A 14,748-nucleotide genomic window follows, 5' to 3' on the forward strand; every position below is an offset into this window, starting at 1 on the left:
AATGCCTTCAATTTTACTTTGATACTGGTGACACTATTGAAAATGATATCCTTTCTGTGAAGTCGTTCAGAGTTGACGATACAAATTATTTATGTACATTATCTCACATTGATACTAAACTTTGATCATCTAATAGTTGGAAGATGATAATTTTCATAGATAATTTAGCATGTATATGCTTGTGTTGAAGTGACACTGTCTAGCATGACCAAAGTGTAGTAACATATTTTAATATTTAAAATATCTTTTCTAAAGATTGTTGCAAAATTATACAATTTACAGAACCTTCAGAATACTTTTTGTATAATAAGCAGTTTGCTTCATCTGGTATCTTTGTTATTTCTTTTGTTTTGATTTTTTTTTATTAACACAGAAAAGCTTCACTGGCCTGAGCAAGAACTCGCTAAGAAGTCTGTTCTAAATGCAGAAGAGTCATTGATCATTGACAGCAAAAGAAGCATTTCACATTTATCTTCTGGGATACTAAAGGACATTTTCACAACTGGAACCAGTAGTTATAATGTCCTACTACAGAGCAAAGAGGAGAAAAAGCATCATTCACAAAAACAGTCTTCCTCTACCTACTCCAAAAGATGTAGAAAACCCAGCAAATCTCCTAGTTCTTCTCGTAGCAAAGATCTTCGCAAGATGAAAGCCCCGGTGTCTATGATGAGCAGTGGTACTTGGTATTGCCTAGAAAGGCAGCCTGGTGTCTTTGTCACTAGTTCAGTGTCGAGTCCTCTAAAGTTTACACATGATATCTCTGTTACAGGGAGCAGCATAGTACTGCCACCTAAACCCAAAAACAAAGTAAAGCGACGCCATTTCTCTGCTCTGCCAAAGCCAAAACTGCAGCCTCAGTTGTCTAGAAGTTTTGAAAAAGGAGATGACTTTTCTGGGAAGAAATTTTGTATACTGACTGCTATAAAGCCCACCAACTTGGAAAAAGAGAAACTGAGATTCTTCAAATCTGATTATACCTACAATCCTCAGTTTGAATATGCAAACCCATCTCTGCCAAGTGTGTTAGCCAAACACAGCAATGCATCAGACCGATTTCTTAAACAGGTAAAACACTATTTCAGTAGTGGCGTTTCATTTCTATGTAACTAAAGCAATTATCTGCAATCTTAGAAAAAGAAAAAAAATGACTTCAAAAATAGTTCAGGTATTTGTTTGCAATAGTTAACTCCCCTCCAGGACATGTGAATATGTGACAGGAGATCTCCAGGTGAGTGCCGTAGCCTGTATGTGAACTACTTTGCACTAGTCTGAATCTATGAAGAGTCTGTTAGATAGACTTTGTGACAGGAAGCAACTATATTTGGGAAAAGTTTCAGATTCTGGTTCCAGGCTTATTTTGGGGAGTTACATACTTGCAGTCCATTAGCCAACCCACAGATAAGTGCTGTTAGCTCACACTGTGTTTGTGTTTTCTATTTGTTTTTTTTTTTTAAGATTTTTATTTATTTATTTGACAGAGAGAGATTACAAGTAGGCAGAGAGGCAGGCAGAGAGAGAGGAGGAAGCAGGCTCCCTGCTGAGCAGAGAGCCCGATGCGGGACTCGATCCGAGGACCCTGAGATCATGACCTGAGCCGAAGGCAGCGGCTTAACCCACTGAGCCACCCAGGCGCCCTTCTATTTGGTTTTGAGTCTTCCTTAGATGGATCATAGTCTTTTAGTTCCCCTGTTGTATTACATTCCCATCTTACTTAGGCTCCAGAGGCAATTTGGAAAGTTAGGTTGGATACTTGCCCATGAACTTTTTAATGCTAATGAAATTGTTTTTCGTCATCACATATTTCAGCACTCATTTAAAGAAGATAATAATGGAGTTTTAAAAATTATTTTCAAGGGTAGCAAATCATGATCTAAATGATATGAACAATACTTTCCAAATTGCTCATTTTGGACACTTACCACATAGTTTTGTGTGTTACAGGGCTTAAGAAACTTTGAAATCCATTTAAGTTATTGAGGGAAATTGGCTGAAGGGGGCATAGTGTTGAGTTCATGCAGGTACACCATATTTTGTTCAATTAACTTTCTATATATTTTTATAATACATGAAGTTCAGTTTGGGTTTGTGAGTGATTAGAAATCTGTCTGTAGGCTGGGTGAAACTGCATGGTTCCATTTGCCTGTGCTGTATGCCTAATTTTAACATTTTTCCTACAGAACAATTCCTGGAAGTACTTGTGGTCAGCAGATTTTTGTTGTTAGAAATGACCTAGAATCTGATCAGTCTTTTAAAGCCATTATGTAAATAAAGCTTAAAAATTTAGGATTACAATAGTTTTAGTCTTTCTGTTTATTTTTCCTTTGTTAGAAGAAACCTTTTCATATACTTCTCTGGATTTTTAATGAGTATTCACTTTTCACTTAAATGTGGTGTGTTAAACACTAATAAAAAGGTCATATTATTTTTATTCCTGTTTTGGCAGTGATTTTCTGATTTTTTTATTGTTTGGAAATTGCAATTGATTGAATAGGGCTTTCACTCATTTAAAATTTATGATAATTATAAAAATGCTATTTGCTTTTTCCACCCATTATTGCTGAAAGAGATGGCTGAGATTTACTTACCAGTATTCTTCAATTTGGTCTCCTATCCTAACCCTGGCCAGTTGGGAAGGACATTTTCCACCACTGGATCAAAATGAATGTTCTCTCATTTCCATGGAAGACAATTAGGAAGCATCAGCAGCTCCACAGACTGAGAATTGACACTACTTGACCTATGACTTTACGATCTATTTTAACTCAATTCCAGCTTGAGGAGATAAACCTGTAGTTAGGTTTCTTGAGTATGTGGCACCAGCATAGTATACTGTTTAAACCACTTTTGTCAAATAAAAGAGATTCTTTAGAATAAGCCGACCATAAAATATGCTTAAATTCCTATTTAGCATCTCAGTGAATTATGACATGATGGCATACATCCTTCCCCTCCCTAGCTGTGAAGCAAAAGCACAGCTTCAGGGCTAGTCTCAGGTTTTAGAAACCTGCTGCACAGAGAGAGGCCAGGATAGCGAAGTCGCCTGTTGGTCTCTGGCCTCTACCCTGAAGTGGAGTCTCTAGCAGATTGTCTTCCTAGTGTCAAGATCTGAATCCTTCTACATCGTTGTTGGAGAGTGAGTGACCGTGGTCCTCCAAAATGCACAGACCAGCAGAGCAATGCAAAAATTTCCATGCACAGGGGCGCCTGGGTGGCTCAGTGGTTTGGGCTGCTGCCTTTGGCTCGGGTCATGATCTCAGGGTCCTGGGATCGAGCCCCGCATCGGGCTCCCTGCTCCGCAAGAAGCCTGCTTCCCTCTCTCTCTCTCTCTGCCTGCCTCTCTGCCTACTTGTGATCTCCGTCTTTCAAATAAATAAATAAAATCTTAAAAAAAAAAAAAAAAATTTCCATGCACAGATAATTCTGTCAGAGTAGAACCAAAGGAATGCTCAAGCTCTGGTCATTCCCAGTTGATTGTTCCATCAATGTCAAGGAGTTCCAGGATTCAGGTTTTTATAGTCTAGTTATTAGGTTCCCCAGGAGACAGTCAGGTCCTTTAGGTGGTTCAAGTGATCTAGCAAAGGCTGTAGGACTTGAGCATAACTTTAGGTGGAGCCTGCTGAACCCTTCCAGCCCCTTGCTAACAGCCATGGTGGCTCTCAGCTCCCCAAACCTTGAGTGTGTTTAAGCTTGACAGAAACTGAGAATATCTGTTTTCTCTGGCTCTGGACCTTTGCAGGAAAGAATACAGCACTTCCTGGGGGCTGAAGGGTTCTGGGATGAGAGAATGCTGGAAGCTGTTAAGCAGTGGGTCAGAAGTGGATTTTCAGCAGCACCCTTGTGCCGTAAAATTGACAGCCAGTGCACTGTCTGTCCTACTTCACAGAGGCCGACTACCTCTGTGAAACCTAGATATCAAATCCATTTGGCTTTGCACTCTGCACTTTGTTGAATAAGATTGATAGTGAGAGATGAGAAGAGTCTTCAGGGTGGTAATAAGAGTCCTTGAACTATTTTCAGTATTTCCAGCAGTCAAATGGAAATTATATATTTACATGATAAAGCCAATGGACAGCTTAAGTGATTTGTTTTCTAGCTCTGGCTGAAATCCTATCTCAGTGTAGATCCAGGCTAGCTCATGCTAACTAGAAGTTCTGATTGGTAGAGTGGTATTTAATAACATTGGGGAAAAAAGTCAACTTTTGTTTGGCTAGATAAGCTAAAGGTTAGGGATTATTTTCTTATGTGTTAATAAAACTGGAGCAGTGGGGATAATTAGCACTTGGTAAATGGCGAGCGTTTGTGTGAGAGAAGGCAGGCTTGGGGTGTTGGGTAAAGACCTTGGGACAAGGCTTTGGTTGGCAGGGAAGAAAAGTTAAAGGTGGATGTGCAGAAGTTGCTGACAGAGCAGGCCTGACACTGCTGACTTTAGAAAGGTCTGCCTTGGCCTGGTATCTGGGAACTTGATTGGTAAGGTTTTCTACACTGAAATAAAACTTCCTCTAAATGATAAGTGTAGGTTGCTGTGCTTAAACTGTGCAAATGGTGTTTATATTAGCACTGATTTTTCTTTTGGGAATCTGTATTTTGGAACATGCTAGGTATAGGGGTACTTATGTACCCGCCCCCAGTAAAAGCCTTGGGTGCTGATCTGTAACGAGTTTCTTTGGTAGACCACTCTTTATGCATTCTTAGAACTCAGTTGCGGGAGAAATTAATTGCATTCTTTGTGATTTCATTCAGAGAGGACTCTTGGAAGCTTGCTTCTGGTTTCCTTCAGACTTTCCTGGTTGTAAGAAGTGGGGAATGGTGGGCTTAAGTTGATCTCTTAAAGGCATTCAGATTGACATTCAGATTTTAGAAAAGAAGAAGAAAAAATTCTGTACTCAAAACGTCTATTTGAGGAGTGCCTGGGTGGCTCAGTGGGTTAAGCCTCTGTCTTCAGCTCAGGTCATGATCTCAGGACCCTGGGATCAAGCCCCACATTGGGCTCAGCAGAAAGCCTGCTTCTCCCCATCCCCCCCACCCCAGCCTGCCTCTCTGCCTACTTGTGATCTCTGTCTGCCAAATAAATAAAATCTTTAAAACAAACAAACAAAAACATCTCTTTGGGCTGTTGTACTCCCTGATGGTTTGAGATTCCTGATCAGTTTTAAGGTCTGGTTTCTATAGCTTTGTAAAGTGCCATTGTTTTACACAGTTCTATGGGGGACTGTTCACAAATTGAACAGTCCTGGGCCCTACATTTATACAATAAGGATAACATTTACCATAAGCATGGGGTTCTTTGGCATCATAGTACTTCTATAATTGTTTTCAGTTGTATGATATCTATACAGAACATCAAGGAAATTAAGTGTATGCTAAGTTAGAAATTTTACATTAAGGGTAGCTGGGAAAGAGTGAACAAAAACATATTTCTTCTCCATATACTCGTATTATTATGAAATTGCTGACACTGTTTTTTTTTTTTTTTAAGGGTTCTGTTATTCCATTAATATTGCTTTGAAATTTAAGGACAAAGTCACATGAACTTCAGTGTATGGTAGATTACCGGTATTGATAGGTTACTTAATACTTGCTTGTTACTCTGTTTGCTTAGTACTTTATACCTATTATGATCTTTAGTTTCTCACTTGAGGTGCAATACTTAGAGTTTTGCCAGTTGAAAAAACTGATCTAGAGAAATGAAGTAACTTTTACTGCGGTCACATATAGTAAATTGCAGAACCAGGAGTCTGTTCCAAGTACTACTGTTTTCCACACAATAGCATGTTGGCACACTAGCTCTCAGAGTCCATGAAACAAATATGAATGCTTCCACCATGGCCTGTTTCAAGCAATGGAATATCAACTGGCTTGCAAATTAATAAAAACTCAGTGAGTTTTCACAAGCCAATATGATAAGGCTCCAGCATACCACTGTTTCACACAGCGTGGTTTTAGCCTGGCTTTTCCAAACCCTGATGCCACCACCTCCTGCACCCAAAAAGCACCAGATGAAAAGATCCTCTCATTTTGCTGGCTAGGATCCATGCCTCTGGCATGAGTTTATTATAGGGCCATTGAAGATTTTTTTTTCTCTTTATGGTAAACCTATGAAATAATGATTATTACTGTTTTGGGGGGGAAGCTGTAAAACAAAAATATCTCCCTATAAGGGCACTTTTCAGTTATGGCTTCAGTCTCAATTCAATACACTGGTAATTAGTCCCTTAGGAAGACTTTCAAGGTGAAAATTGTCTCCTCATCTGTAAACTGAGTGAAGTTTCCCCAGAAAGACTATTCCACATTATTTCTCTCTTCTTACCTCTGTGACGACTAAGAATCAAAGCAGAAGCATCCCTTCCATTAAAGCTCCCAAGGTATATACCTTTTCTCTTTTAGAACTGTCCTAAATTGTATTTCATTTATTCCCTTTCTGTTTGATGTGGAGTACATACAATCCAGAACTGTTAAAGTAATTAAAATGAAACAAAATAATTGAAAATAGTTTTCAGTAATTTCTTCTACAATGAAATTGTGTATCCAGTGTCTTCCTGTTTCTAAGATCTTATATTTTTCAAAATAACTCTTTATAAAGATAGCTTTTTTAGGGACGCCTGGGTGGCTCAGTTGGTTGGACGACTGCCTTTGGCTCAGGTCATGATCCCGGAGTCTCGGGATCGAGTCCCACATCGGGCTCCCGGCTCCATGGGGAGTCTGCTTCACTCTCTGACCTTCTCCTTGCTCATGCTCTCTCTCACTGTCTCTCTCTCAAATAAATAAATGAAATCTTTAAAAAAATATATAAAGATAGCTTTTTAAAAAAAATATTTATTAGAGAGACAGAGCATGGGGGGAAGGGCAGAAGGAGAGGGAGAGAGAATCCCAGTAGATTCCATGTTGAGCACAGCACCCAACACGAGGCTCAGTCTTGTGTGCCTGAGATCTGAGGTCTGAGATCATGACCTGAGCCAACCAAGAGTCGGATGTTCAACCACCTGTGCCACCCAGGTGCCCCAGTAGTTAGTTTTTTATTACCCATGTTAATGGAAGGAAGCATTTATATGAATTAGCTAAAGTAGGAAGATACTCCTTCTCTCTCTTTGTTGAATTTTTCTCATCAAAGCAGTCACCTTTTCTTTCCTGCTGGGACAGTGCTCTACCAGCCATGAGTAATTCATTAGAATCAGTAGTAAGTAATAAATGCAGTAATAGAAAAAGCCACAAGCTGGGGCATGCAATAGAGATTATAGAAGGAAATGTTGCTTAAAATCAAGCATCTAAATAAAAATAAAGCCCTGAATTGATGTATAAAGAAAGTTTTTGAATTTTGATTTAGTTCTAGACATCTTGCATCATAACCTCTGGGCGAAAAATGCAATTAGGAAAGACACAAGATTAAATATTGAGGATTGTTAGTATTGATGAAGAACAGATGTTGAAGGCTTGTAGTTACTAGAAGAAACTAGGCTTGTAGTTACTATTTGCAAAATATTTTATGTCAAAAACATACAGTAAAACATTTTCATCATGTCTCCATTGTAGGATACCGAAGTACTCCATAAATGTGTACTTGTTAATCTTTATAATATCTTAAAACCTAACCTTCTCAACCAATAACAAAATGGATTTTAGCTGTTTACAGAAATTGCTATCTTAAATATGAGGTTTGTCAGACATTTAAATGTAACTAAGAAATTGGAGAATTGCCTTCTTTTAAAAATAGTCTTTTTGGGGGGCCTGGGTTGGCTCAGGGGGTTAAATAAAGCCTCTGCCTTCAGCTTGGGTCATGATCCCAGAGTCCTGGGATCGAGCCCCACATCGGGCTCTCTGCTCAGCAGGGATCTTGCTTCCTCCTCTCTCTCTCTGCCTGCCTCTCTGCCTACTTGTGATCTCTGTCAAATAAATAAATCTTTAAAAAAGTAAAAATAAAAATATTTTTTGATTTGGGGTTGATTTGTAAGACTCTTGCTCTATGGGAGAGAGATGGCTCAATCTCTGAAGTTTTCTTTGCACATCCTGATGCAGAATGAGTATATTTTTATTTTTATTTCCAGACTTCATATTCATGTAAATATTGCAGTTTCTGCTTCATTTCTCCCACATACATATTGAGGGAAATAAACTAAATGATTATTGAGAACTATTTCTAGGACAACACAGATCTCTCATTTGAGACCTAAAAATACTGTAGCTAATTAAATCAAGATTCTGTGTCATGTCACATTGTATATCTAAGTTGTGTCATTTATTTTATAAAAACATTTAGGTCGTCTTCCTATTGCATACTAATCACAGAATGGCTCAGTTTTTACCAGCTTTGTTAACTGAAAATTCCTTTTATTTCAGATAGTGCTTTAGTACATCATAATCAGCAAGTGATTTAGTTTGTTAAAACTATTTCTAAGGGTGCCTGGGTGGATCTGTCAGTTGAGTGGCCAACTCTTGATTTCAGCTCAGGTCTTGATCTCAGAGTCGTGAGTTCAGGCCCCATGTTGGGCTCCATGCTGGGCATGGAGCTTGCTTGGAAAAAACCACAATAAATGAATTTTCTAAATAAGTGAAATTTGGTTTTTAAGAATAAGAACCTAAGATTTAATAATTCCAATGCAGTTCTTTCTATAGTGCATATTCAATTTGACAGCTCAGGAGAATGCTTTTCAAACTTTTCTAAGACTGTAACCTAATAGCAGAGATGTAAAGAGAATAATCCAGGAAATCAGGAGCAAATCTATGTTTTATCTTAAATTCATGTAGATTTTACATTATATTTCGTAAAGTATCTTTATGCTAACATAGATATAAATTGCTTATCTTCAGATAAATGTTGGCTGCTAATTCAATTAAAGAAAGACTGTCTAGACCGAAGAAAACCTATTTGATATGAGCCACATTTACCCATTGGGTTGCTGGTTCATCACCTGTGTTTTACCAGATCTGTTAAATATAAGCTCTATTGTATTGGGAGCTATGCTTAGCATAACATAAAGACTTTTAGGTGTGGTCCTCAGACAACAATGTCATATGAATGGAATTGATAATTCATTGTTATGTTAAAGCTCATGCATTGAAATAAGTATTATATCATGTTCTAAAGCAAGACAAATATTTATTCTACTTTTTTGATAGAAGCAACCTAAATGGAAATCAGACTCCTTCACTGTTGGCAGGATGTCTTGATATAATATTTCTTTAAGCCTAAGTTTTCTTTTTTAAAAAAAAAATTATTTATTTATTTGACAGAGAAAGAGAGATCACAAGTAGGCAGAGAGGTAGGCAGAGAGAGAGGGGGAAGCAGGCTCCCTGCTGAGCAGAGAGCCCGATGTGGGACTCGATCCCAGGACCCTGGGATCATGATCTGAGCCAAAGACAGAGGCTTTAACCCACTGACCCACCCAGATGCCTCTAGGCCTAAGTTTTAATTGTACTGACACTGAAGGTGCTTTATCTTGGTAGACCCCCAAGTTGTTCAGATTTAAAAAGGGAAAGGAAAAAGCAAGTCTCCTTTAAATTAGACCTCTCCTGGGGCACCTGGGTAGCTCATTCATTAAGTGTCTGCCTTCGGCTCAGGTCATGATCTTGGGGTCCTGGGATCAAGCCGGGAGCCTGCTTTTCCCTCTCCCACTCTCCCTGCTTGTGTTCCCTTTCTCACTGTCTCTCTATGTTAAATAAATAAACTCAACCAATAAATCAGTAAATTAGACCTCTCCTTCATGACACAGTTTTCTGTTTAGAAAATCACAGACCTTTCACAAATAGCCGAAAGTTATGAGATTTTTTTTTTTTTAAGGATTGAATTTAGTATGGTCTTTATTAGATTGGAGAAGTTTTTAAAGATTTATTTATTCATTCATTCATTCATTCATGAGAGACTGAGAAAGGCAGAGGGAGAGGCATGCTCTCCAGGGAGCAGGGAGCCCAATGCAGGACTTGGTCCCAACTCTCTGGATCATGACCTGAGCCAAGTGCAGACCTCTAACCACCTGAGCCATTCAGGTGCCCAAAGTGGGATCATTTCTTAATCATTTTTTAAAAAGATTTTTATTTATTTATTTGACAGAGTGAGAGACACAGGCAGAACAGCAGAGGGAAAGGGAGAAGCAGTCTCCCCACTGAGCAGGGAGCCCAATGAGAGGCTCCATCCTAGGACCCTGGGATCATGACCTAAGCTAAGGCAGTTGCTTAACCAACCTAGCCACCCAGGCACCCCCTTAATCATTTCTTATATTCAGAGATGGACATACCCCATCAGATTTTATGTCTTTGGAAGAAGTTATGACCTTGATTACTTAAAGAGTATTTTGTTGATTTGCCTTTGAAAATTTGCCTAACATGCATTCTTAGGTTGTTAACAAGGTCTTTGCTACAGAGTAGCTTGAATATCTGCTTTATCCTGGTAGGTGGTAAAAGAAGAGTCTTTGTTACTAGGCTGTTTATAAATATCTTATCCTGGTAGCAGTTACAATCTGATACACTCAGATTGTACATGTTGTATACATTCAGACTACCCCCAACCCCGTTGACACAAACATGCAAAGGGGGTGGAGAGAAGGCAGCAACAGGAGTCATCTTTCTTTGTCCTACTGTGTTCTTACACTTTTCCTTCATTGACATTAGATTCAGTGTCTCAGACCTATTTATTTCCTGGATTCTGCATTTGTAGAGTATAATTTTTGGAAATACTTTTATTATTATCTGATCATAGTCTGTAGGCTATTTCATAGATTACTGAATTATATGTTTGCAAAAGTATTTGCTTCAGTCTCCCCTGCTCTCCATACTGCATTAATGTCTATTTCTATGATACAATTCTGATGTCATTTGCCTTCCTGAAAACCTTCATGGCTCCTCCAATGTGTAGCATGGCCTACTGGTCTTTCATCTTTCATGATCTGGTTTGTGCTTACATTTGCAAGTCAACTCTGTACCACGAGCCGTATGCATCTTGGGCTAAGTATCGTAGTACTTATCATACTGTTATTCACAAATTTTGTTTTTTGGGGTTTTATTTTGTTGTTGTTCTCATCACTGTACTGATTGATAAAAAGTGTATTTTATTTATTTCAGCTATTCCCAGAATCTAGCACGGTTCCTGTGAGTCTCCTGATTCCTCTTCAACCTAGAAACTCTGTATTTCACTTTCTTTACTTTGTATACACGTTTGACTCCATTCTTATTGCCTGGAATGCCCTCTGTTTCCTCTAGTGCCCATTTTTATTTACTTTTCCCTATAATCTCACAATACATATACCTTCAGCAGACTATTACTAAAGTATGTTGATTTATATGTCTTCTCTGCCAGTCCAATAGTTAGGCAGGGATTTAGAGTCTAAAATATAAAAATGAAAAGTGTCAGTGATTAGAGTTGCTTGGCTGGCTCTGTCATAGAGCATGCAACTCTTTTTAAAAAAATTTTATTTACTTGAGAGCACAAGCAGCAGGGTTGGGGGGAAGAGGGGAGAGAGAGGAACACTCTCCACTGAGCAGGGAGCCCCCACACAGGGTTCAATCTTTAGACCTGGGATCATGACCTAAGGCTGAAGGCAGATGCTTAACCGACTGAGCCACCCAGGCATCCCTAGAGCCTGCAACTCTTCATCTCAGGGTTGTCATTTCAAGTCCCATGTTGGGTGTAGAGATTACTTAAAATCTTTAAAAAGAAAAAAAAAAGTACCAGTGATTAGCACAAAGATGATGAATGAATAGTCTTTATTGATAGTATTCGGGAAATTTAGTAATGTACTTTTCAAACAGTGAATTTATATTTGTGGCCCAAGGGTCAGATTTAACCTGAATGTATGTTTTTGGGAGATCAGCATCATGTTTTTTTAAACCATTGGAATATAAAGATGGTCTTCTGTTGCTTCTCCCACATGTTATACTCAGTGGCTTTACACATTGGTTACTGCTTGCAGCTGAACGCATCTGAGTATATGACTGCTGCTGTAGTCGCCCACCAGTTTCTGGTTATTGTACCTTAAATGGAGGCCTAAAGATCTGATTGAGTAATCCAAATCTTACTTTTTTTTTTTTTTTAAGATTTTATTTATTTATTTGACAGAGAGATAGCACAAGTAGGCAGAGTGGCAGGCAGAGGGAGAGGGAGAAGCAGGCTCCCCGCTGAGCAGGGAGCCTGATGAGGGGCTCGATCCCAGGACCCTGGTATCATGACCTGAGCCGAAGGCGGAGGCTTATCCCACTGAGCTACCCAGGCTTCCCCAAATCTTACTTATTTTGCTGCCAAGAAGCAGCAGCTACCATTAAAAAATATTCGACATTTGGAATTTTGCTTTTTATTCTAAGAATCTAAAAGTACCTCTGTGTGTATGTGTACGCGCACGCACGTGTATACCTCATGCTTATCTGCAAATTGATCTGAGGGATACTGCATGAGAAAGAGGGTCATGTAAGTCGGAAAACACAAAATACTATATTCATCCCTCAGTTTGTTTCTCAGAGTTCACAGTCTCTCATGGTTTGTCTCCCCACCTCCAATTCCCCCAATTCACTTTTCCTTTCCTTATCCTAATGTTCTCCATGTTATTCCTTATGCTCCACAAGGAAGTGAAACCATATGATAATTGACTTTCTCTGCTTGACTTATTTCACTCAGCATAATCTCCTCCAGTTCTGTCCATGTTGATAAAAGAAAAAGTTGGTTATTCATCCTTTCTGATGGAGGCATAATATTTCATTGTATATATGGACCATATATTCTTTATCCGTTCATTTGTTGAAGGGCATCTTGGCTCTTTGCACAGTTTGGCAATTGTGGCCATTGCTGTTATGAACATTGGGGTACATATGGCCCTTCTTTTCACTACATCTGTATTTTTGGGGTAAATACCCAGTAGTACAATTGCAGGGTCATAGGGTAGCTCTATTTTTAATTTCTTAAGGAATCTCCACACTGTTTTCCAAAGTGGCTGCACCAACTTACATTCCCACCAATAGTGTAAGAGGGTTCCCCTTTTTTGACATCCTCTCCAACACTTGTTGTTTACTGTCTTATTAATTATGGCCATTCTAACTGGTGTAAGGTGTTATCTCAGTGTGGTTTTGATTTGAATTTTCCTGATGGTTAATGATGATGAGCATTTTTTCATGTGTCTGTTGGCCATTTGTATGTCTTCACTGGAGAAGTGTCTGGTCATGTCTTCCACCCATTTTTTTGATGTGATTGTATGTTTTTTGAGTGTTGACTTTGAGGAATTCTTTATAGATCTTGGATATCAGCCCTTTGTCTTTAGTGTCATTTGTGAATATCTTCTCCCATTCCATGGGTTGCCTCTTTGTTTTGTTGACTGTTTCCTTTGCTGTGCAGAAGCTTCTTATCTTGATGACGTCCCAAAAGTTAATTTTTGCTTTTGTTTCCTTTACCTTTGGAGACATGTTTTGAAAGACGTTGCTGTGGCCAATGTCGAAGAGGTTACTGCCTATGTTCTCCTCTAGGATTTTGATAGATTCCTGCTACATATTGAGGTCTTTTATCCATTTTGAGTTTATCCTTTGTGTATGGTGTAAGGGAATAGTCAAGTTTCATTCTTCTATACATAGCTGTCCGGTTTTCCCAGCACCATTTATTGAAGAGACTGTCTTTTTTCCACTGGATATTTTTTCCTGCTTTGTCGAAAATTATTTGACCATGGACTTGTGGGTCCGTATCTGGGCTCTCTAGTCTATGTGTCTGGTTTTTTAAAATTATTTTTATTAACATATAATGTACTTGCCTCAGGTTCAGGTCTGTGAATTATCAGGCTTACACATTTCACAGTACTCACCATAGCACATACCCTCCCCAATATCCATAACCCAACCATCCTATCCCTATAATCCCCCACCCCCTAGCAACCCTCAGTTTGTTTTGTGAAAGTAAGAGTCTCTTATGATTTTTTTCCCTCCTGATCCTATCTTATTTCATTTTTCCATTCCTTACCCCTGTAACTCACCAGCCCTGCCTCTCAAATTCCTCATATCAGGGAGACATGTGATAATTGTCTTTCTCTGATTGACTTATTTCTCTCAGCATAATACCCTCTAGTTCCATCTATGTCATTGCAAATGGCAAGGTTTCATTTCTTTTGATGGTTTCATAGTATTCCATTGTATATATACCACATTTTTATTCATTCATCTGTTGATGGACATCTAGGTTCTTTCCATAGTTTGGCTATTGTGGACATTGCTGCTATAAACATTCGGATGCATGTGCCCCTTCAGATCACTACATTTGTATCTTTAGGGTAAATACCCAGTAGTGTGATTGCTGGGTCATAGCGTAGCTCTATTTTCAGCTTTCTGAGCAAACTCCATGCTGTTTTCCAGAGTGGTTTCACCAGCTTGCATCCCTGCCAACAGTGTAGGAGTGTTCCCCTTTCTCCGCATCCTCTCTAGCATCAGTTGTTTCCTGACTTGTTAATTTAAACCATTCTGACTGGTGTGAGGTGGTAGTTCATTGTGGTTTTGATTTTTATTTCCCTGATGCCCAGTGATGTTGAGCATTTTTCATGTGTCTGTGGCCATCTGGATGTGTTCTTTGCAGCAATGTCTGTTCATGTCCTCGGCCCATTTTTTTTTTTTAAGATTTTATTTATTTATTTGCCAGAGACACAGGGAGAGAGAGCGAGCGAGCACAGGAAGAGGCCGAGAGAGAAGCAGGCTCCCTGCCGAGCAAGGAGCCCGATGCGGGACTCGATCCTAGGACCCTGGGATCATACCTGAGACGAAGGCAGCTGCTTAACCAACTGAGCCACCCAGGCGTCC

General features: G+C 39.2%; 1 protein-coding gene across 5 annotated transcripts in view; it reads left to right on the forward strand.

Annotated features, from left to right (window-relative positions):
• Positions 1 to 371: 371 nt before the first annotated feature.
• MATCAP2 (microtubule associated tyrosine carboxypeptidase 2) overlaps positions 372 to 14,748 on the forward strand; it is a 42,043-nt gene continuing 27,666 nt past the window's right edge. For 2 of the 5 annotated variants that reach the window (XM_082693166.1, XM_082693170.1), the window contains exon 1: positions 372 to 1,068. In XM_082693166.1, coding sequence (XP_082549292.1) covers positions 649 to 1,068 — 420 coding nt within the window. In that variant the 5' untranslated portion in view covers positions 372 to 648. The remainder of the gene's footprint in view (positions 1,069 to 14,748) is intronic. The other 3 variants (XM_082693169.1, XM_082693168.1, XM_082693167.1) reach the window with 2 other exon arrangements.

Source organism: Mustela nivalis, assembly GCF_964662115.1.
Source record: "Mustela nivalis genome assembly, chromosome: 12".
NCBI classification, from domain to species: Eukaryota; Metazoa; Chordata; class Mammalia; order Carnivora; family Mustelidae; genus Mustela; species Mustela nivalis.